At 47.6% G+C, this 27,072-nt stretch overlaps 1 protein-coding gene across 14 annotated transcripts in view; it reads left to right on the forward strand.

Annotated features, from left to right (window-relative positions):
* Positions 1–27,072, forward strand: part of ANKRD26 (ankyrin repeat domain containing 26) — an 829,339-nt gene that overhangs the window by 525,311 nt on the left and 276,956 nt on the right. For all 14 annotated transcript variants that reach the window (XM_069228894.1, XM_069228896.1, XM_069228898.1 and 11 more), the window contains one exon: positions 215–292. In XM_069228894.1, the coding sequence (XP_069084995.1) occupies positions 215–292 (78 nt within the window). The remainder of the gene's footprint in view (positions 1–214; positions 293–27,072) is intronic.

The raw sequence follows: 27,072 nt of genomic DNA on the forward strand, positions 1-27,072 counted from the left end.
GAGATTATTTCTGTGTGGTAATAGAGGTGTGATTGAATGGTGCTGAGAGGTGCATGTTGACGATCAGGAGAAAACAGAATATTATGCAATTTTTTTTTTGATTACCAGAAATAATGTTACTATAGGGCTCATGATTGATTATTGTAGTTGTACTGATTATTTCATTGTTTTACAAAGTGTTTTATTATGTTATATGTGTTTTTTATGCTTATAGATTCGTACCCGTCTTGAAGATCTGATCACAAACCTACAATCGACAAAGATTGGTTTGGAGGAGCAGCTTAATCAGCAGGTAGATACCGAAATCTTCATTTTGATATGCATTGAATTGTTCTTGAAAAGTGTATTCTCAAACATTTTGTGACCATGCTATTTACTTGAAGTGACAACTGTTATACAAAAAGACAGGTTAAACTGCAGTGCCTGACATTATTGCTACAACATGCTGCCATCGTTGCCATAAATATGCAATGGTTTTGTGAACATTTTCTTTCTTTTCAGACTAGATACCTGACAAGTGCTAGAGCTTGTTCAATTTTAAAAGGAGAATGTAGCAGGGGTCGTTCTAGTATAGTATCCCTGATATATAATACAGTGAAAGTTTTACAATTTGATGCCGACACTTCTGAAAACATGGGTAACTCTTTAAAAAGGGTCTGTGAGAATGAACTAGCTTCCACCCTAGTCATAGTACGATGCAGTATTACTTTTTTTCATCCAACATGTCCACAAGCACTAAGGTACATTGCAGTCTGCTTTTTTCAATAGTTTATGTTGTTGATTGAGAGTAAGGAACAACATTTAAGTGGGAATACCCACCAGAACTTGCCCCCACCTCCAAACATCGCTCCAATGTCTTTAAAAAAAAAAAACTCTCCCCCACCCTTGAACACTCACATGACTGGGAATACCATCGCATCCGAATGCCGTGCGCATGTTAGCCCCCCAAAGTGGGATATTGTGGTTTAATCTGCAAGGCTTAAGGCTCTCAGAAATTGCAGACACCTTACGTTCCTGTGGTTATTTTTTAGCTATAGTAAGACTGGGTCCCATAATCTGTTAAATTAACAACCTTTCTCTGAGAAATCAAGTCCAGTTTTATTGTACCCCAGTAGAAGGAAAAGATGGCTTGTTTTACTGCTATCATTTGCCTTCCAATGAGTGTAAGGTGTATATCCCCTCCACTGATTTCCAGCAAGGCGACCTGAGGTAGTTTGTCTATGGTATATCCCAAAAATCCCCCAACTGTGTTTAGGACCACAGAATATAGACCAGAGGACCCACCTTGCCCCAACCCCTTCAGCAGGTGCTGGGTTTTGCCTGGCTTATAGTATGGAGCCATGTTGGTGTAAGATGCTAGTGGAACTAGATTTTAAAAATCTTTTTACACTCGGTGTTGTGGTTGAAGTTATTGGTTTCAAGAAATATTTGTGCTATTATTTTGCGTCAAGGGATATGCTGAGCTCTTTAACCCATAGTATTTTAAAAGGGGGCTGGTGCGAGTTTACTTGGAAGTTGAGGAGGGCATATATTTTAGAAATTAGATGTTTACTAGTGGATAAATGTTGGAGAAACTTCTCAAAACATGTTAATGCCCTCATGTCCCCTTGTTTAACTCCTCCCTGAGCTACCCAATTTCTAATTTGTACATAACGGTAGTGCTCCTTCTCAAGGATATCATATACTTGCTTAATGTCCTCAAATGATTTCAAGATGCCTTCAGAGTAGACGTCCCGCAGTCTGAAAAGTCCTCTAAATATACTAAACAGGTCGGAGTGCATGTGCTCCGGCCCTTAAAATGGTATATGGCTAACTTGTAAAAGCCTGACATATGGTACCCGGGGTACCAAGGGCCTGTGAATTGAGATGTCTTTTGTGGACTGCTGCACAACTTTGGCCACCATGAGTATGACAAGGTAAAACATGCCCCCCAGTCTGCCACTACAGGATGGAATTCCAGCTTAAAACTGTGATGTTGACTTTACCATTTAAAATAATGGCGAAACCCAAAACTTCTCTTTTTAATATACGGAGTGACCTTTAAGGTAGGCCTGTTAAGCCCTAAGGAAGGGTACTGTATGTTAAAAAATGGAACATATACTTTTTCATGTTCCAGCAGTAAAAAAAAACCTAAATTGCTATTTAACTGTGGAAAGACTAGTAGCCTGATTGACAAGCATAGAGTTACAGGCTCACATCTCAGCCCTTTCAACTCCTGAGTAGAATTATTAAAGTTGGTACTGTAAGTTATCAAAGGAATCAGTTCATCAAATCCGATTGCATGGCACAATCAAATTTAATCTCACTGGTGAGCAAAGTGCCACTTTAAAAGTTGCCTTTTAGTTGTGCAAGATCTATAGTGTTTGTTTACAGTTGTGCAAGGTGTCTGTCATCCAGACAGCTTCTGCCCTCCTGGGGAGACGTGTGAATGACTCCCAGAACATGTAACAATTGTAGCCTTCGTGGGAGAGAGGCGTTACCTCCATCTCACAGAAAGCCAACCAGTTGTTTTCCCAGAAGGCAAACTTTAAAGGCAAAGCCACCATTGAAAAGCAATTGGGGAACACTTGCAAGAGGGTCTGCCCTGTTGTTTAGTTAGACAGGCTGGCACCCAGGAAGTACTGGGGAACCCAATTGTCAAACTGTTTTTTCAGGGGTGTGTAGCCCCCTTGGAAGCTGCACCTCTGGGTTTTTCTTGATAGATTTTCTTCATTAAATTCATTGAATTTGCCAATGCTTTTTCTTTGTAAAGTGAAAAATGCATATTTACAATACCTTGGAATTGCTGTATCTCCAGAACACTCAGGTGGATCTTTTTTAGGTCGAGCGTAAGTGTTCAACCTCTTGTATACTTTTAATGTCTGTCTCACACATAAGCTTTATTCGGCCAACAGACCATCAAAGCAATACAATACAATACAATACAATATAGAAATATAAATAAATATCATAATATCATAGCAAAAATTTAAAAAAAAAGAAAGTCCATGTTTGCCCGACTTGGAACAATTTCAAATCATTGTAGATAAAAAATGCGTATGCGCCATGCCATTACTAAAAACTTACTTACTGCATAAATTGTCACATTTGAATTATGGCTTTTTAAAATCCTCAAAGCTAAAAAACATTTCCTTACATTCAATTCCTGACAAATTTTGTGAATCCATTTAAACCTTGGGGTTGAGTAAGCGGGACAAAAAAACATAAAATGTTCTACTGTTTCGGAAGAAGTGCCACATGCGGGAAAAATATCAGAGCTTAACTTAGGTCCCCATCTGCTCGTCAAGGCCTTCAAGGGTAATGTTCCGAATCGAAATCTGGCATACAAACTTTTGCCTAGTAAATCAGGTATTATATCTAAATATAGTTCGAACTCTGGGTACCATTTAAAATCAATAAACAAATTAGTTAAATGACCATTCGATTTTTGAGAAATGTAATTATTGCGTATGTGGGATCAGTAAGCTCCTTTCAGCATTTTTACATGGGACTTCACGAGCTGCTGGGGATTCTTCCAAAAGTTCCTCAATCCCAGCGTGCAAAACCAACCGGATACGAATTTGATCCATGGGATGGACGTAGAGTTAGGACTTTTTAACAATTCTAATAGAGAAAGCTTATATATGGCCAGTTCGGGAACTACCCAAAGCCTCACCCAATATAATAGAGGCCGTAAGATAATTAAATCAGCTATTCGTTTAAACCCTAGATCTAAAAATAGGGGGGTTAATGGGGTGCTAGTAGGGCAAGCACATAAAGCCCGTGCAAAGCTATTCTCAATTTTGGTTATCCTACTACTATCTGACATGCCCCAAATCTCTGCGCCGTAAACAGCAGCACCCTGTGCCTTAGCCACATAAATCTTTACTGCTGGAGACACAACTTTAGCGACTGTATTCCTATAGAGGCGCAATATGGATGCTGCCCGATGTTGCAAGAGCCCAGCACTCTTGCCAACTTGTTCCTCCCAAAGGAGTGAATCTGTAAGTCTCACACCCAAGTAGTCAATGGAGCTAACCTGGTCCAAAATAGCTCCATCTAACCTAATAGTACATTTCTTACGAGGGCCAGAGCGAAGCACCATCAATTTCGTTTTCTTCGAGTTCAGCTCTAAACCAAAATTCCAGCAGAATGATTTAAATCTGTCCACAAGAATTTGCAACCCCATAGGGGTTTTTGAAATCAATAGAGAGTCGTCCGCAAACAGGAGAATTGGGATTTTCTGATTGACTAGGGAGGGAGCATCGTTCTGGCATGTCATTAGTTCTTGGACCACTTCGTTGATGAATAAAGAAAACAGAAGTGGTGCAAGCACACATCCCTGACGGACACCTCTTTTAATGGGAAATTTGTTAGTCAATTCACCTAGATTGCCCCATCTTACTTGCGCGTATGTGCCTTCATGCATGCGTATTAATAGGTGGATAATATCGGGTGGTGCCCCTATTTTGTGTAACACTCCCCAAAGCTTTTTATCTCTTGGGACCAAATCAAAAGCAGAGCGCAGATCAACAAAAGTGACATATAGAGTTTGCTTTGCCAAGACTACATATTTCCAGTGTAGCACGGTCAACCTAAAAGCCTGGTCAACCGTACTAACTCTAGAGCGGAACCCTGCCTGAAGCGATGAAAGGATCTGCTGCTCCGTCGCCCAGCTCCATAGTCTAACTAACAACTGTTTGGCAAAGATTTTTTGTAAGTTGTCGATTAAACTGACCGGTCTGTAATTGATTGGAAAATTTACATTACCCTTTTTGTAGATTGGGATAATTTCTGCACCCTTCCACGTCTCAGGGATCTGTCCTCCTTTTGTGATTTTATTTGACAGTAGGTTAATATACCAGGTCCATATGGATAACTCTGATTTATAAAGGTCGCCTGGAATTTTATCGGGACCTGGGGCTTTACCTGACTTTAAAGAGTTGATAGCATCTGCAGTTTCTTCTAAGGAGAAACAAATATAACTCTCAGAGTTATATAGATTCCCATCAGGTGGAGAAGTGGCAAGGTTAGCATTTGGTAAAATTAGGGGGTCTAATCCCACTTTGTCACAGTCAGCAGCCCCAGTGGAGATAGTTCCTTCATACAAGAGAGAGAAGTGCTCCACCCAGGCTCCGGGTTGAATACGGTTCCTTAGATTAGACCTACCCCCACTCTCGTACTTGGTCAGCAGTTCCCAGAAAAGCGTATTGTTGTTTGCTTTTGTAGCATCTAACAAATCCTGCCAAATAACATCTTCCCAATTTTTCTTTGAATGTAAAATTGTCTTTTTATACATACATCTTGCTTGTTTGATCGCCCCCGTGGATGCATCATTAAACCATCTACTGTTAGATGAACCCCCGTGTTGCCGGGTTACCATGGCTGCCTTTTTATAAAAAAAATTTGAAGTTTGACCATCATATCTTCGTGGATATCAAGAAGTGGGATGGCTTCTGGCTCAAGGTCTTCGTAAGCTGACCGATTATCTAGAAACACTTGATAAATCTTACGTAGCAAATAAGGGTTTGACATGACTTTGGGCCACCTCACCTTTGTATTAGCATTATTTAAAGTAGGGGGAGGGATTATTGATAGTTGCGTATTCGAGGTTCTACCAAAGATATTCCCAGAAAGGGTAAGCAGCAGTGGGAAGTGATCACTCTCGCATCTTGAATCTACCCTCATGTCTAGCAGCAGTGGCCAAAGACGCACATCCACCAAAAAATAATCAATTACTTTTAATGTACTTCTTACGGCTCAAAGCAATTTCAGTTGTTGGTTCCAGTGTCCTTTAAAAATTATTGCTTGCTAGTGGTCAGTTCTGCCTTTTTCTCCCTCCTAGTTATGTTTCAGAGCTGTGACCAATTACAGTATTATTTTACTTTAGTTTCTTTATCTGTTGCTGTGACGGACTGCTTTTGTTATTTCTTTGTTGTTCCCTTTTCACTGTGGTTTTTTTTAGGCTGGTAGCTGCCTGCGTTTTATTGCAGCATTCCGTTCTTCCCACCTGCTCCCATGTCGCTGACATTTGCTTTGGCTTTATTCCAGTGCTGTCCTTGTTTACCTCTGGCTCCTGGAACATTTGCTCCACCATTAAATATTTAATAAAGGGTTTGTAATGTTATTTTACCACTGCCCAGCGTCTGTTGATTAATGTTCTTTCAGTACAGCACAACGCGTGTTGATGTAATCTTGAAGTAAGCTTATTTTTTCAAGAGAAATTCTTCAGTGCTTAAGCACGTTATTTTCTCTGTAAGTGTTTTGCGCTTGTTTATGTAACATTAAAAAAAGCTTATCTCACAAAAGAAACACCCGGTGCCTAAACGTTGGCTCACTGCTCAGGAAAGCCTGAATATGTCCTTTCTCATAGAATGTAGCTAAACCTAGAAGCAATGATGTGAAACTTGCAGAGCCTCGCATCTGGAGTCTGTCTCTCCAGGGCCCTTCCCTGCCAGCCAACATGAATTTCGCACACAGAACATTGCTTATCTTCTTTAGTGGGGCCATAAATCTTCTCAGGCTGCTCTGCTATTGTTAACTTCATTAGAGCTTTGTTGAAATGCTAGGCATGAACGCTTGCAAGACTTTTCATTCTGTTAACACAAAAAGAAAATACCATTCCAGCCTTATTTTTCAATTTCTGTTCAGACGTTTACACAACTTCAGGTAGTGCAGTCATCTTCTCGTCCCTCCTCAAGGGCTTGTGTTTTGTGATGTCAGAAGCCGCCAGTGACCACCAAAACATGGCAGGAAAAGACGAAATTATGGGCCAAGGTTGACCAATTTATGTGGCAAGAAAAGTCCAGTTCTGAATTTACAATGCCAATAGCTCTAACTCAAAAAAATGTGAGACCTATTACATTGCAAATGCTTGTTTTTGTGGTGTCTAAAAAATACATAAAAGTATAGTCTATTTTTATAAATTGGTGTCTGATTTTTTGAGTATCTAATGGATTTCTTCTTCAATTGTTTTGGTGTTTGTAGGAAGTTGGCTCTGTATATACTATCTCAACGTGAGAGTTAATGTGCACAGAGTCTAAGGGTTCCCCTTACAAGTTGATAGTGGCAAAATTAGATACTACTAATGCTCTATTTTGTGGTAGTGTGGTCGAGCAGTAGGCTTATCAGAGGGTAGTGTTAAGCATTTGTTGTGCACACACGGGCAATAAATGAGGAACACACACTAAAAGACTTAGCTCCAGGCCAATAGTTTTTATATAGAAAAATATATTTTCTTAATTTATTTTAGAACCACAAGATTCAAAATTTGAAGTAAATACATAAAATGCAAGGTACTCCACACAGGTGAGTAGGGAACTTTGAATTAAAGCAGTAGTACACACAGTATAGGTTAAAATGGCAATAAGCTATTTTAAAAGTGGACACCGTGCAAAAATCAACATTTCCTGGGGGAGGTAAGTATGGTTAAGTTTCTCAGGTAAGTAAAGCACTTACACAGTGAGTCTCCTGGGCATAGGCAGCCCGCCGTTGGGGGTTCAAGGCAACCCCAAAGTCACTGCACCAGCAACACAGGGCCGGTAAGGTGCAGTGATCAAAGGAGGGTCCAAAACACATAGGCGTCTATGGAGAACAAGGGTGCTCTGGTTCCGGTTTTCTGGCAGGTAAGTACCTGCGCCCTCAAGAGCACACCAGGGGGGTTTTGTAGGGCACAGGGGAGGACACAAACAGGCACACAAAACACACCCTCAGCAGCACCTGGGCGGCCGGGTGCAGTGTGCAAAGTAGGCGTCGGGTTTTTTTGGAGGGACCCGGGGGTCACTTAGGCGATGCAGGCAGATCACAGGAGGGCTTTTCGGGCCAGCCGACTGGGTTAGGAAGAGGGCCGCCTGCTGGTCACTCCTGCACTGGAGGTTGATTCCTCTCGGTCAAGGGGGCTGCGGGTGCAGTGCTTGGTCCAGGTGTTGGGTTCCTTGTTACCAGGCAGTCGCGGTCAGGGGAGCCTCTGGATCCTCTCTGCAGGCATCGCTGTGGGGGTGCAGGGTTGTCAACTCAGGTTACTCACGTCATCACAGTCACCTGGGAGTCCTCTCTGCAGTGTTTTTTCTCTGGAGCTCGAGCCGGGGACGTCGGGTGCAGAGTGAGAAGTCTCACGCTTCCGGCATTGCTTTGAAAGATGTTTCTTTGTTGCAAAAATTTTGCTGTCGGTGAACAGTGCCGCTGTTGTCAGGAGTTTCTTGGTCCTTCGGTTTCAGGGCAGTCCTCTGAGTCCTCAGAGGTCGCTGGTCCCTGTCTGATGCGTTGCTGTGCAGGTTCTTTGAGTCTGAACAAAGGCCGGTAGGGCTGGGGCCACATCAGTTGTCATCTCCGTCGTCTCTGCAGGGCTTTCGGGTCAGCAGTCCTCCTTCTCTATGTAGGTTGCAGGAATCGGATTTCCTAGGTTCAGGGTCGTCCCTAAATACTTAATTTTGGGGTGTGTTTAGGTCTTTGTGCCTCCTCCCTGAGGGGGGCACATCCCTAATCCTATTGGGGGGATCCTCCAATCTCAAGATGGAGGATTTCTAAAGACAGGGGTAACCTCAGCTCAGGACACCTTAGGGGCTGTCCTGACTGGTGGGTGACTCCTCCTTGTTTTTCTCATTATCCTCTCCTGCCTTGCCGCCAAAAGTGGGGCAGTGGCCAGAGGGGCGGGCATCTCCACTAGCTGGGATGCCCTGGGGTGCTGTGACAAAAGGCATGAGCCTTTGAGGCTCACCGCCAGGTGTTACAGTTCCTGCAGGGGGGGGGGTGAGAAGCACCTTCACCCAGTACAGGCTTTGTTCCTGGCCACAGAATGACAAAGGCACTCACCCCATGTGGCCAGAAACTCATCTGGTTGTGGTGGCTGGCAGAAACTGGTCAGCCTAGCACTAGGAGTAGGACTGGTGTTCAGGGGCCATCTCTAAGATGCTGTCTGGGTGTATTTTACAATAGATCCTACACTGGCATCAGTGTGCATTTATTGTGCTGAGAAGTTTGATACCAAACCTTCCAGATTTCAGTGTAGCCATTATGGAACTGTGGAGCTTGTGTTTGACAAACTCCCATACTATATACTCTTTATGGCTACCCTGCACTTACAATGTCTAAGATTTTGCTTCAACACTGTAGGGGCATAGTGCTCATGCACATATGCCCTCACCTGTGGTGTAGTGCACCCTGCCTTAGGGCTGTAAGGCGTGCTAGAGGGGTGACTCACCTATGCCACAGGTAGTGTGAGGTGGGCATGGCACTCTGAGGGGAGTGCCATGTCAGCTTAGTCATTTTCTCCCCACCAGCACACACAAGCTGTGAGGCAGTGTGTATGTGCTGAGTGAGGGGTCCCCAGGGTGGCATAAGACATGCTGCAGCCCTTAGAGACCTTCCCTGGCGACAGGGCCCTTGGTACCAGGGGTACCATTTACAAGGGACTTACCTGTGTGCCAGGGCTGTGCCAATTGTGGGAACAAAGTTACAGTTTAGGGAAAGAACACTGGTGCTGGGGCCTGGTTAGCAGGGTCCCAGCACACTTTCAATCATAACTGGCATCAACAAAAGCCAAAACGTCAGGGGGTAACCATGCCAAGGAAGGCATTTCCTTACAGTGTAGTTTAAATGATTTACACTTGTTCCTTTGTGTGGTCCTTGCTGATCAACACTACAGCTATTCAGGGTTGAACTTGAGGGTTTAACATCGAAACCTACTGGTCCCAAAGAAGTTGGTAAATACATTGAAAAGTGAGGTTGCACAACCAAACCATATAATGTACCCTATTTCCTCACAGGCTCTAAAAAGAGATTGAAGAGAAGAGGGAAAGAGGGCTTCCCTTTCGGATCCCCCTAACTATTTGCAACTAGGCTGAAGACTGTCTGTTGACCTGACCCTCGCTCTGAACATACATAGGGTTGCAGCCCAACCAAGACAGCTAGTACCCAGGCAAAATTGCTTCAGCACATCAAATAGTACTCCCCAGTTCACCAAATGCTATTTCAGCATTGAGATATAAGCCTTTTTCCCTCCATTCCTTTCTTCCCAGAAATATGTATGTTGAAGGGTGTTGCACGTGGCATGAATCTACCAAATCCAGGTCATTTAATCAGGCACCAACCTCAGATGGCCATTCTAGAGTGCAGCTTGAAGTTGCTGGGACCTTTCTTAGGCTGTATTCAGGTCTATATTAAAGTTTCAGACAATTATCATGGGGTCTATAGCGAAGTAATTTATGATGTTTAAGCGTGCCTCTTTTAGGAACCTTTCCTGGTCTGAACTGAGGAATATATGGATCCCAAGAGTACCGGGCTGCCCTTCAAGAGACTGTTGACCACTATCCATCTTTCATGCTTGTCAGCTTTGCAGTCTCTCTCAGTGAAGGAGTCTCCGGGGCTAAGGAGTATTGTCATTCTTGCTGTCTTGGAGAGACAGTCTCATGGTTCTGGATAAGAGAAGAATCAAGACCACAATAGACCCTGTCTATTTGGAGGAAGAGGGTTTCCTGCAGGAAGCAAACATCAGCTTCAGCCAACCTAAGCTCGCCAAGAATATTAAGTCTTTTCCATAGGTTATTGATACCTCTGACATTGTAAGCTATGATTTTCACAGTTGTGTGCCCTCCAGCCCCTGTGTCATATCTGTGGTGCCTACGTAGGCAAAATAGTCTCATCCTAATGGTACATGGTTTCTAATACCTGAGTTGTGCCCTCCCCCCAGTAACTGTAACAGGTAAGTACCAAAAACTACAACAGAAAAATAAGATGAAGTATAATACCAACAACTACCCTTTGAGGTAACTGTGGTTGCATGTAATGCATGTAGTAATCTATAGTGAGCTGATTGTAGAAGGGGTTATGGTCTCGGCCCCCACTCTTCTCAATAGAGGGAGCCAAAGGACCTTGACCAATGGGAAACCAGATTAAGTCATGGTGATAAACGTGGGCCCGGCTGTAGTTGAGCGCCTAATTTGATTAATCTTCTCTCCTGCTGTTATCTCTGGATTGACGGAGGTGCTCCAGAAGTTGTGGTTTGCTGCGTCTGATGTAATTTGCTCTTGGTGGCACTGTCTTACGTCTTGACTGTCTGCTAGTCTGGTCTGTGGGCCTGCAGCTTATTCTGGCCATGTGTGTCTTTGTATTCTTCATCTTCTGGTGGGAGATCCAGGATATTAGTGTTCCTCTTATTCTGGTGGTGGGTCTGAGGGTTGCTCCTTGAGAAAGCTTGTTACCTAGGAACGTCCCAAAAAAGAAAGATACGAAACTGGTGGCTTCATTTGTATTTCTTGTTGTGGGAGATATAGAAATCTGTGATGGGTTGGAATCATCCTTTCTTTGCCATCGTTGCTGACTGGTCCTGAAAGAGAAAGAGTTGTGAGCCATTGAAGAAGGGGCACTCTCGAGGCATGCTTTGGACATAATGGTCTCCTTATCCGAGTATTGGTGATTTTCAGGCCAGAACATCTGGGCTTCACTTCCTGGCTCTGCTTAGACAGAAAAACTCTATGGACTTTGTCAATGCAATGGCGTTCAAATTTTTGGAAGACGGCATCAAAAAAATCTGCAAGACATTTCAGCAAGTAGACATCAGGCCCTTGAGCAGAAGAATCCATTGCTGCAGAATGCATGTCGATGGACATCTCGGCTTTGTAAACCCTCTCTCCTAAGACATTGATGTTGCATTGAATGGCCGGTACATCATGCTGGTGGCCAGTTTTGACTCCCTTTAATTTCTCTTTGAGTTTTTGTAGGACCAGGAAGAAGAGATCACTGGTGATTTTGGTGATTAGTCCCCATGGCACTCTATGATTCCTCCTCCTTCTACCTCTAGGGTACTATCTGCTTTTGTCTAATGGGGGAGACCTGTTGGAGGACACCCCCAATGCCAGAGTCCTTCTTGTGGCGGTACTTTCTTGGTCGCATAGGAGGTGAGATTCTTGCCTCAAGTTTGTGTCAGTATACGTTTGGGATCCATGTGGAGGGGGTCCGAGTGTGGATGGTGGGTTGGTGATCGCCTGAACGGATCCCCAGCCCAGTGGTCTTGCTTTATGAAGGCTCAAGTGTAGTGTTTACTCTTCACAGCATTCTCTACTGTGAAGTCACTCTGGAGGACATAATTTAAAGGTTAGCAAACAACCTTTACCCTGTAAGTTTAAAGACAACAGAGAGAAGCAATCATTTGCATCACTCAGTGTCCTGGGTTCTAACCTTCAATCTGATAGAGACTTCTAGCTGCAGATTCCTTACCTTTGAATACCCTGGCGTCAGCTTTGAATTCCGAATCCTTTTGCTATAGCTAAATACCCTGCACGCGCCGCCGGGTAACATTGTTCGGATACATGTGCGTTGTCCGGCTCCGCATGGCCCCGTCAGCGTCATTGGAGGCGTCTGACATCATGGTTGTCTATATAGATGCCACCTCGGCCCACATACATCAGTTCTTTTCCTTCCTTGCCGGTTAAGCGCAGGGCTGGGATCGAGCTACCCTTTGCCTTTTTTGGCAAGCCTTTTTTGATATTTTATCAAAGATTTTTTGTCGTCTGTGTGAGGATGTCCTTTAGGAAGATGGGGTTTAATCCGTGCGGTGCCTGTCGTCACTCAATGTCGGTTACGGACTCCCACAAGGTATATCTCTGGTGCCTCGACAGGGACCACGACTCAAAGTCATGCTGCAACTGCCCAGCAGTCGACTTTGGTCGGCACAGCTCCTCGGAGGTCACGGTCCCGCTCAAGGAGGAGGTTGCAGAACCGCTACAGGAGGCCCAAATCCTCTTCGTCCCATTCGAGGTCTTCGGGGCACTCGGGGAAGAGGCACAAAAAGAAGAAGTCCAAGCGGACTTCGGCTTCGCCACGCCTGTCGTCCGACAATGCATCTCAGGAATGTCGACATTCCGAGCACGGTTACATGGAGCCGTTGCCTGGGCCGACTCCACGTCTCCCCCCCTTTCTGGGAGCCATAGCGACGCCCGCTCAATTAAAATAATTTTACGAGGCCATGCGCCTTGTTTTTGAGCGGGCTGCACCTTCGGGAGGGTCTTCGTGCCCCGTGGGGTCAGCAGGGGCCCTGTCAGATTCTCACGGGTTCTCACTGTCGGCCTCCTCCGGCCCTGGGCCCGACGTCAACACTCCGTCCACCACCGGCGCCCACTGGTGGTGGTAGCCCCATCCTCATTCCGGATGATCCGGAACCGGAACAATGTCATAAGACGACGATTCCGACTTCTATGGCACCGATTAGTCCCAGATCAGTGCCTGAGGCTTATTTAGAACAGCCAGGCACAGGTGAGGAGTGGGAGGGGGTCTGAGGACCATTTAGAATATGGATTGGAGCATGAACAGGACTGGTATGAGGATCTAGGGGAAGCCAGTGGACTGGATATTTCTCCAGATGCTGGCATGCTCTCACCTCCCGCTGTGGCTATGGAGGAGGGGGCATCTTATGCCACAGTGGTGCGTAGGGTAGCTGAGGTCTTGGACCTAGACTTGCCTATGGTGCCAGTCAGGACTAATCTCCTGACTTGCTTCAGCCAGAGGTTACTACATCAAAGCTGATGTTACCCTTCAATGAAGCCCTCACAGATGTCCTTCTGGGAATGTGGTCTAAACCCAGTACAGGGGCTCCTGTGAATAGGGCAGTCGACTGCCGCCATAGACCAGCTCCATACGACCCTAGTTTCCTCACCCAACACCCCATCCCGGAGAGCTTGGTGGTCCAAGCCTTCCCTTCCCGTGGTGCCTTCCCTTCCACTCCCCCGGATAGGGAATCCAAGAGGCTGGACCAGCTTGGGAAGAAGATGTTTTCTTCCTCCAGCATGGCATTGAGGTTGGTAAACATCTCTTGCCTATTGGGCTGCTTTTTCCATACTTTATGGAATACAGTGGCACAAGTGCTGCCCAGGTCACGGAGGATGTACGGGACACACTCACCCAGTCTGTCAAGGATGGGAGAGATGCAGCCAAGTTTACCATCAGGTGTGGCTTGGACATGACCGACTCGCTGGGCAGGGCGATTTCTTTGACAGTGGCCCTCCGATGCCACGTCTGACAGCGTACCACTGGCTTTTCGGGGGATGCCCAGTCGAACGTGATGGACACGCCCTTCGATGGCTCACACCTTTTTGGTGACAAGGCAGACTCTGCACTCAAGAGATTCAAGGATTCTCGAGCTACGGCCAGATCCTTAGGTCTTTCAGCGCCTGCTCAACAGCAGTCTGTCTGTTGCCCCTTGCGAGGCTTCGGGATGGGTGCTGTACCACGCCAACAAGAGGTTAGCCACAGTCCTCTGGCATCACAACATCAAGTGCGACGACGCGGTTGTGGTACCTTCAGATCCAGAGGGTCTAGCCAGAGGTCGGCCACCACCCAGCTCCTCTCTTCCGCAACTCCCAAACCCTCCTAGTGTGGTTCTGCAAGACCATTTCTGATGGATACAACTACCTGTGGATTCCTCACCTCATGAATACTCCCATGGCGCCAGCATTCTACGGAAATCTTCTTACTAGTCTCTGCACGTCGACGAGGACGTCACTGTCTCGCACGCGACGCCGTCTGACGTCATACAGGCAATAAGAGGTCCTCGACGACGTGCGGACGTCAGTTCCCTTTTTTCCGTGCATTCGAAACGGTTATCTTCGAGGGAGCAACTGTTACTCTTGCGGTTACAGTGTATATCTTGCTGCGTACTCTTTCTCTGTGGAAATAATGTCGCAGAGAAAGTCTGGATTTAAGCCTTGTCGTGAGTGTGGAGGCAAGATGTCGGTGACGGATCCTCATTCCGATTGCCTTTGGTGTTTGAGCTCCGACCACGACGTCTCGACTTGTGATTCGTGTCAGCACATGAATCCGAAGGCCATTAAAGAACGCGAGGCGAAGCTGTTTATGGCCAAGTCAAAGGAGAAGCATCACAAGAAAAAGTCTTCTCCAAGACATCGGCGTCATCGAGACTCCCGGCGCCGTAGAGAATCTCGGCGTCATTCAAGGGAGGCTCGTTCCAGGTCTCCGGATCGGCGCCGGAGGACATGGGAGGTCAGCCCCACGGTGACGCCGCATCCTTCGACGCCGTTGCTCTCTCCGACGTCTCCAACTTCGCCTGGACAGGCGTCGGTGATTGAGGTATTGGAGCCTCAGGTGTTTTCTCCGGCGCAGACGCCGAGGCCGGCGTCGGGGTCGCCTCCGAGTCAGGCACCCCAGTATCCGGCTTTTCCCACCCCTGGAGCCGATAGTTCCGCATTCTTGAATGCGATGTATGCCATCTTCCAACAGATGGCTCCAGGGGGTGCTCCGGCTGGGCCTTTGGCCTTTTCTTTGGGTGATCCTGCGCCTCTTCGGCCGGCACCCTTTATGCCCTTTCTCCCGTTTGGGAACGTGGGCTCGGCGCCAGTGTCGGCGCCGGTGGCCGCTCCGATGGCTTCGGAGGGATTGGCCCCAGGGATTTCCATCCCGTCGACGTCGAGATTTCGGCCTGTGACTCCGGTGGGTCCATCCGTTTCATCTGCTCTTCAGTCGGCGCCGAAGTTACCTGTGGCGCCGGATGCGGCGTCGGTGGCTTCGGAAGATCGGCGCCGATCTCCGACTTCGGCGGAGGTGTTGTCGACTCCGCGGATTGAGCAACGACTGCATTCAAGGAGGCGTGCTCTCCGGGTACTAGAGGAGCAGGAGTACCAACGAGCCCTAGAGGAAGGAGAGCTAGAGGACTCGGGTGATGGGCTGCGTGGACTGGAGTCGGCCAGTGGGCTGGACACTTCCCCTGAGTGGGACCTTTCGTCCCCGGGGGAATATACCGAGGAAGCTGCTTCCTTTCATACAGTGGTACGGAAGGCAGCTAGTTTTTTGGACCTGCCTTTGCCGGTGGTGGAGGCGAAACAAAACCTTTTGACAGAGGTGTTGCATCCGGCCTCAGCCGCGGCGGAGCCTCTATTACCTTTTAATGACGCTCTGCTGGATCCGGTTTTAGAGGTGTGGAAGAAGCCGGCATCTTCCCCAGCAGTTCACAGAGCCGTGGCCAGGAGGTATCGGACGGCTCCAACTGATCCTGGTTTCCTATCTAGGCACCCTACGCCGGAGAGCTTGGTTGTGCAGGCCTCCTATTCGTCCAAATCAGCACCTGGTTCTTTCCCGACGGTGCCTGGGGACAGAGACTCAAAAAAGCTAGAAGCGCAGTCGAAGAAGATTTTTTCGTCCTGCAGTCTGGCGTTAAAAGCCACTAATGCGACCTGTATCCTGGGAGGTATATTCATGCTCTGATGGATGACATCTCCTCTTCGTTTACAGAGCTTCCCCAGGGTCTTTTGGATCTTGTCTCTGATGCCCAGGCTGCTGCGACCCAAATTATCCAGACGGGACTGGATACCACCGACTCGGTAGCCAGAGCAATGGGCACAACTGTGGTGGAAAGGAGACAGGCCTGGCTACGTAACTCGGGCTTTTCGGCAGATGTACAGTCCACATTGTTGGATCTCCCGTTTGATGGGGACAAACTGTTTGGGGCTAAGGCTGATTCGGCCTTGGAACGTTTTAAGGAGAGCAGGGCCACGGCTAAGTCGTTGGGACTCCAAGCTCCTTCTTCCACGGCCTCTTCCAGATTCTTCAGGAGGTTTCGTGGATTTGGGCGTGGCTCTTCCTCCTCTTCCTTTCGGGGAAGATATCAGCAACCTGCCTCTTCCCATCCCTATAGATCTTTTAGGGGGAGGGGTAGGGTCCGCACCAGGGGAGCCTCTCAGCAGCACTCTGCCTCTTCCTCATCCTCTGGCGGGGTGCAGCAGGGGAAGCAGCCTTAGGCTTCCACCATTTCCCACTCACTCCTCTCCTGTAGGGGGAAGATTACAGCATTTTCTCACCAAATGGGAGACTGTTACGTCGGACACTTGGGTTCTCAGTGTTGTGGGAAAAGGCTACACCCTTCCCTTTCGGGAGTTTCCGCCCCTCATCCCGCCCCGCCCTTCGTATTGTTCACAAGAACACCTCCTGTTGCTATAACAGGAGGTAGAAGTCCTCCTTTTAAAGGGCGCGGTGGAGTTGGTCCCGGAGCAGGAAAGGGGTCAAGGAGTTTACTCAAGGTATTTCCTGATTCCCAAGAAGGATGGTCGTTTGAGACCAATTCTGGACCTGAGGATCTTGAATTGGTTCCTCAAGCAGGAAAAGTTCAAGATGCTGACCCTAGCACAGGTGCTTTTGGCGTTGAACATGGAAGACTGGATGGTGTCTGTCGACTTGCAGGATGCTTACTTTCATATCCCGATACTCAAGTCACACAGGAAGTATCTCCGGTTTGTGGTGGGATCGCAACACTACCAGTTTGCGGTCCTTCCGTTTGGTCTTACTTCAGCACCTCGAGTCTTCACGAAGGTGATGTCGGTGGTTGCGGCAGAGCTCAGAAGGAAGGGGATAGCAGTATTCCCTTACTTGGACGATTGGTTGATCAAAGCCAAGTCCCCGGAGCTTGTGTTGCGTCATCTGCAGTCAACAACCCAGTTGTTGTTCGACCTGGGCTTTTCGGTGAACGAGCCCAAATCTCACCTGGAGCCCTCTCAGCGCCTCCTGTTCATAGGGGCAGTACTGGATACGACATTGGGTCGGGCCTTTCCTCCGCCTCAGCGGATTCAAGATATTCAGGATTTGGTTCCAATGTTTCGAAATGGAGCGGTAGTTCCAGTCCTCAAGGTCCTTCGTCTGCTCGGTCTTTTTGCCTCCTGCATTCTGTTGGTCACGCATGCTCGCTGGCACATGAGGGCTCTTCAGTGGTGCCTCCGAAGGCAGTGGTCTCAACACAGAGGGGATCTAGAGGGTACTGTCAAGATCTCCAGAGATGCTGCTGTGGATTTGAAGTGGTGGATTGCAAGCAACAATCTTTCACAAGGAAAACCGTTCCAGCAGTCGCCACCAGTGGCCACAGTCATAACGGATGCTTCCACTCTAGGGTGGGGAGCTCATCTGGGGGATCTGGAGATCAAAGGTCTTTGGTCTCCAGAGGAACAGATTTTTCACATCAATCTGTTAGAGTTACGGGCTGTACGTCTGGCTCTCAAGGCCTTCCTCCCTTCCCTTCGTGGTCAGTCTGTACAGGTCCTAACGGACAATACTACCACGATGTGGTACATAAACAAGCAGGGAGGAGTGGGGTCGTACCTTCTCTGCAGAGAAGCTCTTCGACTATGGTCCTGGGCAAAGGACCATCGGATTTGCTTGATAGCAAACCATCTGGCCGGAGTCTTGAACGTGCGTGCGGACAGTCTCAGTCGCCACTTCTCGGCAGACCACGAGTGGCGTCTCCATCCAGATCAAGTCCGTTTAATCTTCCAGAAGTGGGGGTTTCCTCGGGTAGATCTGTTCGCCACTCGAGAGAACGCGCATTGTCCGTTGTTCTGCAGCCTTCAGTATCCGATGCAGGAAGCATTGGGGGACGCGTTTCAAATGACCTGGTGCGGCCAGTTGCTTTACGCGTTTCCTCCCATACCCTTGATTCCTCGAGTATTGAGGAAGATTCGCCAAGACCGGGCTCTAGTAATCGTAATAGCTCCGGATTGGCCAAGGAGGGTGTGGTACTCCGACCTTCTCCAACTCTCAACGTGCCCGCCGCTCCGTCTCCCTTTCAGGGCAGACCTCCTCTCGCAGTCGCAGGGGCAGGTTCTACACCCCAACCTCCAGAGTCTGCACCTACATGCCTGGAGATTGAACGGGGCAACCTGAGTTCCTTCTCTCTCCCGCCTGAGGTAGTGGATGTTATATTAGCGGCCAGGCGACACTCCACTAAATCTATCTACGCTAATAGGTGGTCTAAATTTGTTGCGTGGTGTGGAGAGAGGCAGATTGATCCTTTACAAGCTCATCTATCGGACGTTTTGTCTTTTGCTCTATCTCTGGCGCAGAAAGGTTGTGCAGTGGCTACCATTAAAGGTTATTTATCGGCCTTGTCAGCCTTCATATGTCTTCCAGACCAACCATCTTTATTTAAATCCCCTATTGTTATCAGATTCTTGAAAGGTCTTCTAAATCAATATCCTCCAAAGCCATTCGTTATGCCGCAATGGGATTTGTCCTTAGTCCTGACTTTCCTTATGGGGTCCCCTTTTGAACCTATGCATTCTTGCCCCTTAAGGTATTTGTTTTTAAAAACAGTCTTCCTGATAGCTATAACATCAGCAAGGAGAGTGAGTGAGTTGCAGGCCTTATCAGTAAAACCCCCTTATACAACTTTTTATGGGGATAAGGTGGTGTTGAGGACCAAGGCTGCTTTCCTCCCGAAGGTTGTTTCACCCTTCCATTTGGCTCAGGCAATTACTTTGTCCACGTTCTATCCTCCGCCTCATCCTTCCAAAGAGGAAGAAAGACTGCACCGTCTGGATCCAAAGAGAGCGTTGAGCTTCTTTATCAATAGAACAAAGGATTTCAGGCTGGAGGATCAGCTGTTTATTGGATACGTGGGCAAGAGGAGAGGAAAGGCAGTCCACAAGAGAACACTATCCAGGTGGGTTGTTCTTTGCATTAAAATATGTTACTCTTTGGCAAAGAAGGATCCTCCTGAGAGCATTAGAGCTCATTCCACCAGAGCTAAGTCGGCCACTTCGGCCTTAGCCAGAGGTGTTCCTGTGGTCGACATCTGCAAGGCCGCAACTTGGTCGTCCCTTCACACTTTTGCAAAACATTACTGTTTAGATTCTGAGGTTAGAAGGGACGGCCATTTTGCACGGTCAGTGCTGCAGGATTTCTTGGTTTGACCATTTAGGCACCCACCGCCGGGCGTGGTACTGCTTTGGGACTCTATTCATGAGGTGAGGAATCCACAGGTAGTTGTATCCATCAGAAGAACGAGTTACTTACCTTCGGTAACGACTTTTCTGGTGGATACATTAGCTACCTGTGGATTCCTCACGGTCCCACCCGCCTCCCCGTTGCCTTTATGGTCTTGCCAAGTAATCCTTGAGTGCGCTCCTCTTGATCTTTGAGGGTGCAATAGATGTATATATATAATATATTTATATATATATATAGGTATATGTGTATATATCTTTATGTATATACTTGGTGTGTGTATATATTTTTAAAAGAAAGAGTTTTATATATATATATATATATATATATATATATATATATATATATGTACATAAAAAAGATTTACAGTTATTCATACAATGTGGTGTATTTTTACAATATAATGGATGTTGCTTTGTTCTTTCATTGCATTGCCTGGTTGTTCTCATGCACGTAAAAAATGATTGGTACTGACGTCCGCACGTCGTCGAGGACCTCTTATTGCCTGTATGACGTCAGACGGCGTCGCGTGCGAGACAGTGACGTCCTCGTCGACGTGCAGAGACTAGTAAGAAGATTTCTGTAGAATGCTGGCGCCATGGGAGTATTCATGAGGTGAGGAATCCACAGGTAGCTAATGTATCCACCAGAAAAGTCGTTACCGAAGGTAAGTAACTCGTTCGTCTGCCCAGTTGGAGGGAGGATTCATTTTCATCTCCCTCCCTGGCAATCTATAACATCGGACAAATCGGTCTTCCAGATCATACAGAAGGGCTTTTCCCTCCCCTTCCAGTCTTTCCCTACCTCTATCCCTCCGGTACAAGAACGGCTGATGAGGGATCATTTGATCTTACTCCGCAAAGAAGTTAAGGCTCTCTTGGCCAAGGGAGCCATAGAAAGGGTCCCGATATCAGAAGTAGGCAGTGGTTGTTATTCCTGCTACTTTCTGATTCCCAAAAAGAGCAAGGGTCTTGACCCTGTTTTGGATTTAAGGGATGTCAATCTGTTCCTCAAAAAGGAGAAATTCACGATGCTCACTCTTGCTCAGGTTTTGTCTGCCCTAGACCATGGAGACTGCATGGTAGCGTTGGACTTGCAGGATGCATATTTTCTCATTCCCATCCTGCCAGCCCACAGGTGTTAATTGTGGTTCAAGGTGGGCCACAAGCACTTTCAGCTTACCATGCTCCCCTTCGGTCTCACCAGTGCCCCTCAGGTGTTCACCAAAGTGCTGGCGGTGGTGGCAGCCCATCTGCGCAGGTTAGGGATCTCAGTCTTCCCCCTACCGATGACTGCCTGTTGAAGCCTCTTAAACCCCAGGCTCTCGTCACCCACCTTCAGACTACGGCGGTCCTCCTGCATTCGCTGGGGTTCACGATAAGCGTGCCAAAGTCACACCTGACTCCCTCTCAGATGCTCCCTTTCATCGGAGCTGTTCTGGACACAGTGCAGTTTTGAGCCTATCTTCCTGAGCAGCAAATCTAGGATATTCAGGTTATGATACCGATGTTTCGGCCTTTATCCTGGATTTCGGTGAGACAGACTCTGAGGCTGTTGGGACTCATGGCTTCCTGTATCCTGTTAGTCAAACATGCCAGATGGCATAAGAGGGCTCTGCAATGGGACCTGAAGTTCCAATGGGCACAGCATCAGGGAAATCTTACCAACACGGATCAGATTTCAGAGGGAACCTCAAAAGATCTGCAGTGGTGGTTAGTGAACTGTGATTGGGTAAAAGGCAGACTCCTCTCCCTTCCCCAGCCACATCTCACAGTAGTGACAGATGCGTCACTTCGGGGATGGGCGGCCATCTGGGAGACGCAGATTTCAGGGGCCTCAGGGCTCCATATCAACTTACTGGAGCTCGGGCCATCCGACTAGCAATTAAAGCATTTCTTACTGTTGTGAAAGGGAAGTTAGTGCAGGTGTTCACGGACAACACTACCGCAATGTGGTGCTGCAACAAGTAGGGCGGTGTGGGGTCGTGGACCCTTTGTCAAGAGGCTCTGCGTCTCTGGAAATGGCTGGAACATCAGGACATACCACTGGTGGTTCAACACCTGGCTGGCTCTCTGAAAGCCATGGCAGACAAACTCAGCCCTCGCTGCCTAGTGGATCACAAATGGTATCTCCATCCGGAGGTGGCACAAGGACTCTCTTTCAGCAGTGGGGAGAGCCTTGGTTAGATCTGTTTACCTTCGCAGACAACACGCAGTTTCAGCAGTATTGCACATTGGAGTTTCAAGGCGGCAGTCGCTCGATGACACTATTCGTCGCGAGTGGAATTCAGGCTTCCTATACGCGTTATACCACTTCTTTCCAGAATTCTCAAGAAGATCAAGAACGACCGGGCCCAAGTCATCTTAGTGGCTCTGGATTGTGCACAGAGAATCTGGTATCCTGAGCTACTCAAAATGAGCATCAATCGTCCGATCAGGCTGCTCCTTTGAGAGGATCTTCTATCGCAGCAGCAGGGGAGGGTTCTCCACCCAAACCTGTCAACTCCGCGCCTTCATGCATGGAGATTGAGCAGCAGCAGTTGGTGGCTTTTGACCTACCTCACGAAGTCTGTAAGGTTATTTTGGCAGCCAGGCGTCCCTCCACTAAGACTGTTTACGCCTGCTGTGGGAAACGCTTTGTATTATATTGTATAGAAAGGTCCATTGACCCTGTTTCTACTTCTCTTTCAGACACTCTTCTTTTCATTCTGTCTTTAGCCCAGCAGGGTTCTTCCTTAGGGACTGTGAAGGGCTATCTTTCTGCCTTATCGGTATTTCTTCGCTGCCTGACCAGCTTTCCTTGTTCAAATCTTTCATTGTAAATAGATTCCTCAAAGGGCTTGTACATATGTTTTCCCCTATGCCATTCTTTATGCCTCTGTGGGACGTAAATCTTGTCCTCTTTTCTTATGTGTGCTCTTTTCGAGCCTTTACACAACTGTCCTCTCCGGCTGCTCACCATCAAGACAGCCTACTTAGTGGCAATAACATCTGCCAGGAAGGGTGAGTGAGACGCAAGCCCTATCATCAAGGCCGCTCTATCTTGCTATCCATCCAGATAAAGTAGTTCTCAGAACTCGTGCCTCTTTCCTCCCCAGGATGTTGACCCCATTCCATCTGGGTCAGAATATCACCCTGCCCACCTTCTTTGCTCCACCGCATCCCACTAAGGAAGAGGAGCGACTCCATCTACTGGACCCAAAAAGAGTGTTGTTGTTCTACCTTGACCGCACAAAAGAGTTCCGGGTGGATGACCAACTCTTTGTGGGGTACGTAGGAGCAAGGGTCGGGCCGTGTAGAAGCAAACCATTTCGCACTAGGTCGTTCTCTGCATTAAGATATGCTAAGCATTGGCCCGGAAGGGCTTGCAGGCTCATTCCACCAGGGGCAAAGCTGCTACCACTGCACTAGTTTGAGGCGTACTGGTCCTGGAGATCTGTCAGGCGGCAACGTGGGCATCCTTGCACACATTTGTGAGACATTATTACCTGGAAAGTCAGGTACAGAGGGACGGGTACTTTGCCCGTTCAGTCCTGCAGGACATTCTAGTGTAAGGAGTGGTATCCGCAGCCCACTGCCAGGAGGTTATGGCTAGGGTATCTATTCAAAGGTAAGGAATCTGCAGCTAGAAGTCTCTATCAGATGAACAAGTTACTTACCTTCGGTAAAGCATTTTCTGGTAGAGACTCTATCTAGCTTCAAATGTTGGTTCTATCCATGACTCTTCACTTCTGGCGTGGAAGTTTTGTGGATAAAAGAACTGACGTACACACGCCGAGGTGGCGTCTATATAGACAACCATCATGTCATAGATGGCTCCAACGTCGCTGACGAGTCTTTGCGGAGCCAGAAGATGCTCGAGGATCCGAATGACGTCTGTAAGAAAATGCCACTGTTGGCATGGTCACCCTCCACCTTTTGCCTAGTGTTGAGGCCAGCTTTGATTGGAAGTGTGCTGGGACCCTGCTAACCAGGCCCCAGCACCAGTGTTCTTTCCCTAAAATCTGTACTTTTGCTTCCACAATTGGCACAGCCCTGGCACACAATTAAGTCCCTTGTAAAAGGTACTCCTGGTACCCAGGGCCCTGTGGCCAGGGAAAGTCCTTAAGGGCTGCAACATGTATTATGCCACCCTCAGAGACCCCTAACTCAGTAAATGTTCACTGCATTGCAGCTTGTGTGTGCTAGTGGGGAGAAAAGACAAAGTCGACATGGCACTCCCCTCAGAGTGTCATGCCCACAAACCACTGCCCGTGGCATAGGTAAGTGCCCTAGGGCAGGGTGCACTATACCACAGGTGAGGGCATAGCTTCATGAGCACTATGCTCCTACAGTGCAGTACAGTGCAGGCTAGCCATACTGAGTATATGGTCTGGGAGTTTGTCATTACGAACTCCACAGCACCATAATGGCTACACTAAATACTGGGAAGTTTGGTATCAAAATTCTCAGCACAATAAACCCACACTGATGCCAGTGTGGGATACATTGAAAAATGCACACAGAGGGCATCTTAGAGATGCCCCCTGTATGTAAGCCCAACTGCTAGTGCACGGCTGACCGGTGTGTGCCAGCCTGCCACTTCCAGATGAGTTTCCGACCACAAGGGGTGAGTGCCTTTGTGCACTCTGTGGTCAGAAACAAAGCCTGTCCTGGGTGGAGGTGCTCACACCTCCCCCTGCAGGAACTGTAACACCTGGCGGTCAGCATGAAAGGCTCAAGCCTGGTGTTACAGTGCCCCAGGCACTCCAGCTAGTGAAGATGCCTGCCCCCACTTTGTGCGGCAAGTCCAGAGGGATAATGAGAAAAACAAGGGGTCACCCCCTCGGCCACGACCACCCCTAAGGTGTTGAACACTGAAGTGACCCCCCTTGAGAAATCCTCCATCTTGCTTTGGAGGATTAGGACCAATAGGGATAGGGATGTGCCCCTTCTCCCCAGAGGGAGTGGGCACAAGGAGGGGGTAGCCACCTTCAGGGACAGTAGCCTTCGGCTACTGCCCTCTGACCCTAACACACCCCTAAATTTAATATTTAGGAGCAACCCTGAACCCAGCTCTTCAGATTCCTGACAACCTCAAGAAAGGAGGACTGCTGAGCTGAAAACCCAACAGAGAAGAGAAGGCGACAACAACTGACTCGGCCCCAGCCCTACCGGCCCGTCTCCTACTTCGAAAAGCTTCAAGAAAAGAAGCAACGCATTCTACAGGACCAGCGTTGGCATGGGCACCCTCCACTTTTTGCCTAGTGTTGAGGCCAGCTTTGATTGGAAGTGTGGTGCTGGGACCCTGCCAACCAGGCCCCAGCACCAGTGTTCTTTCCCTAAAAACTGTACTTTTGTTTCCACAATTGGCACAACCCTTGCACACAGTTAAGTCCCTTGTAAAAGGTACCCCTGGTACCAAGGGCCCTGTGGCCCGGGAAGGGCCATCTGTGTCCTGCCTGCAGCGCCTAAGTGACCACTGGGTCCCTCCAGAGAGTTCTATTGAGAACCCGATGCCCTGTTTGCACACTGTTCCCAGCCGCCCCGTGCTGCTGAGGGTGTGGTTTTAGTGCCTACTAGGGTCCCCTCCAGTACTCCTCCAAACCCCCCTGGTCTGCCCTCCGACAACACAGGCACTTACCTGCAAGCAGACCGGCCCTGTGTTGCTGGTGCTAGGTGTTTGGGGTTACCATGAACCACCAGTGGTGGGCTACCTATGCCCCGGAGACTGAACCTGTAAGTGTGGTACTTACCTCAGAAACTGTACTTTACTTACCTCCCCCAGGAACTGTTGAAAATTGCAGTGTCCACTTTTAAATGTCTTTTTGCCATTTTAAAGAAAACTGTGTACAATATTGATTCTATTCAAAGTCCTAAGTATTACTATGCAAAGTACCTTTCATTTAACATACTTACCTGCTAAATTAATTTTGTGGTTCTAGGAATAAATTAACAAAAGAATAGTTTTCTATATAAAAACCTATTGGCCTGGAGTTAAGTCATTGAGTGTGTGTTTTCACTTATTGCTTGTGTGTACAACAAATGCTTAACACTACCCTTTGATAAGCCTAACTGCTCGACAACACTACCACAAATAGAGCATTAGTATTATCTGTTATTCCCTCTGTCAAGGTTCTTGGGGAATCCCTGGACTCTTTGCACACTAGATCTCATTTTGATATAGTATATACTCAGCCAGCTTCCTACAACGTCACCCAATGGCGCGTGCAGGGTATTGCTCAGCAAAAAGATTCCAGATTCAAAGCTAATGCCAGGGAATTCAAAGGTAAGGAATCTGCAGCTAGATCGAGTCTCTACCAGATAATGCGCTATCGAAGATAAGTAACTTGTTCTTTTGGGATACTGGAGGACCCCCAACCTGTCTTGTCTGGTTCTGCTTATGTCCTTCCTGCCATATGAGTGAGCCCAGTTACATGTGCGCAGTTAGCACCTTTTTACTTTCGCTGAATACGTTTCAGCTATCACAGTGGGTGCAGGGTGTGATAAGGTGGGGCTCAGCCAAAAGTGGCTACTCCTGTCCTCAAGTCAGTTAGGCAACAACCCACTTGTAGCTGCTAAGTTGTCCTCGCTGACACACATTCCGTGGCCCTGGAGCCATCGGTCAGGTCTCCCTGTTAGTCACACCTCCACCTCGCCCTGGAGATCTGCTGCAGCATAGCCACATTCTCTGTTTTCGTATTCTAAAGCACTGCCTGAGAACAGTAGCATTATGACATTTTAGGGTGACCTAACAAGACTGTCTCTTTGTGCTCAGGGCTCCCCCTCCCCTGATGGCCAAGCTGTGCAGCCTAGCAGCTGGGAGTCTCCCACAGGTGCCACTGGTTGTTCACAAGGATCTCTGGAACCCTGCCTGTATTCTCAGGCCCTGGGTTGGGTCTGGGACGGCCTCCAGTGGCAGGCCACACAAGTCCAGATTGCATCCACTATATTTAGGGAATCCTTGGGGTGATATTTGCCAGGTCCCGACCTGGCGCCTCCTTCGTGGTTCAGATTCTGGCCCCAAAGGAGGGCAAAGCCTGGCCTAAAATTGAGGGGTTATGTTTTTTAAGTGCTGTCAGAGAGCATACCCTTATATAGCCCACTAAACAATAGTAGTTTGCTTTTTCTTCATGAAACGAAATAGGATCTTTTTATGATGGAAATATTTATATTATCATATGTTTGTGTAAAAGAAAATATTTTAACTGCTTGTTTAACTGGTGTCATTAGTTAGTAATGTTTTCATTTTTATACTTTTATTGAATCAATCGAGCTTAGTTAGCTGCATTGCTATTATTTTTTTAATTAAATTGATGACATGAGAATTTAAGAATCATTTTATTGATGTTGATGGCTATTTTTGTTATTATTGTGTAAGTGTGACTGTCCACAAAGATGC

This window comes from Pleurodeles waltl, chromosome 4_1, assembly GCF_031143425.1.
Source record: "Pleurodeles waltl isolate 20211129_DDA chromosome 4_1, aPleWal1.hap1.20221129, whole genome shotgun sequence".
NCBI classification, from domain to species: Eukaryota; Metazoa; Chordata; class Amphibia; order Caudata; family Salamandridae; genus Pleurodeles; species Pleurodeles waltl.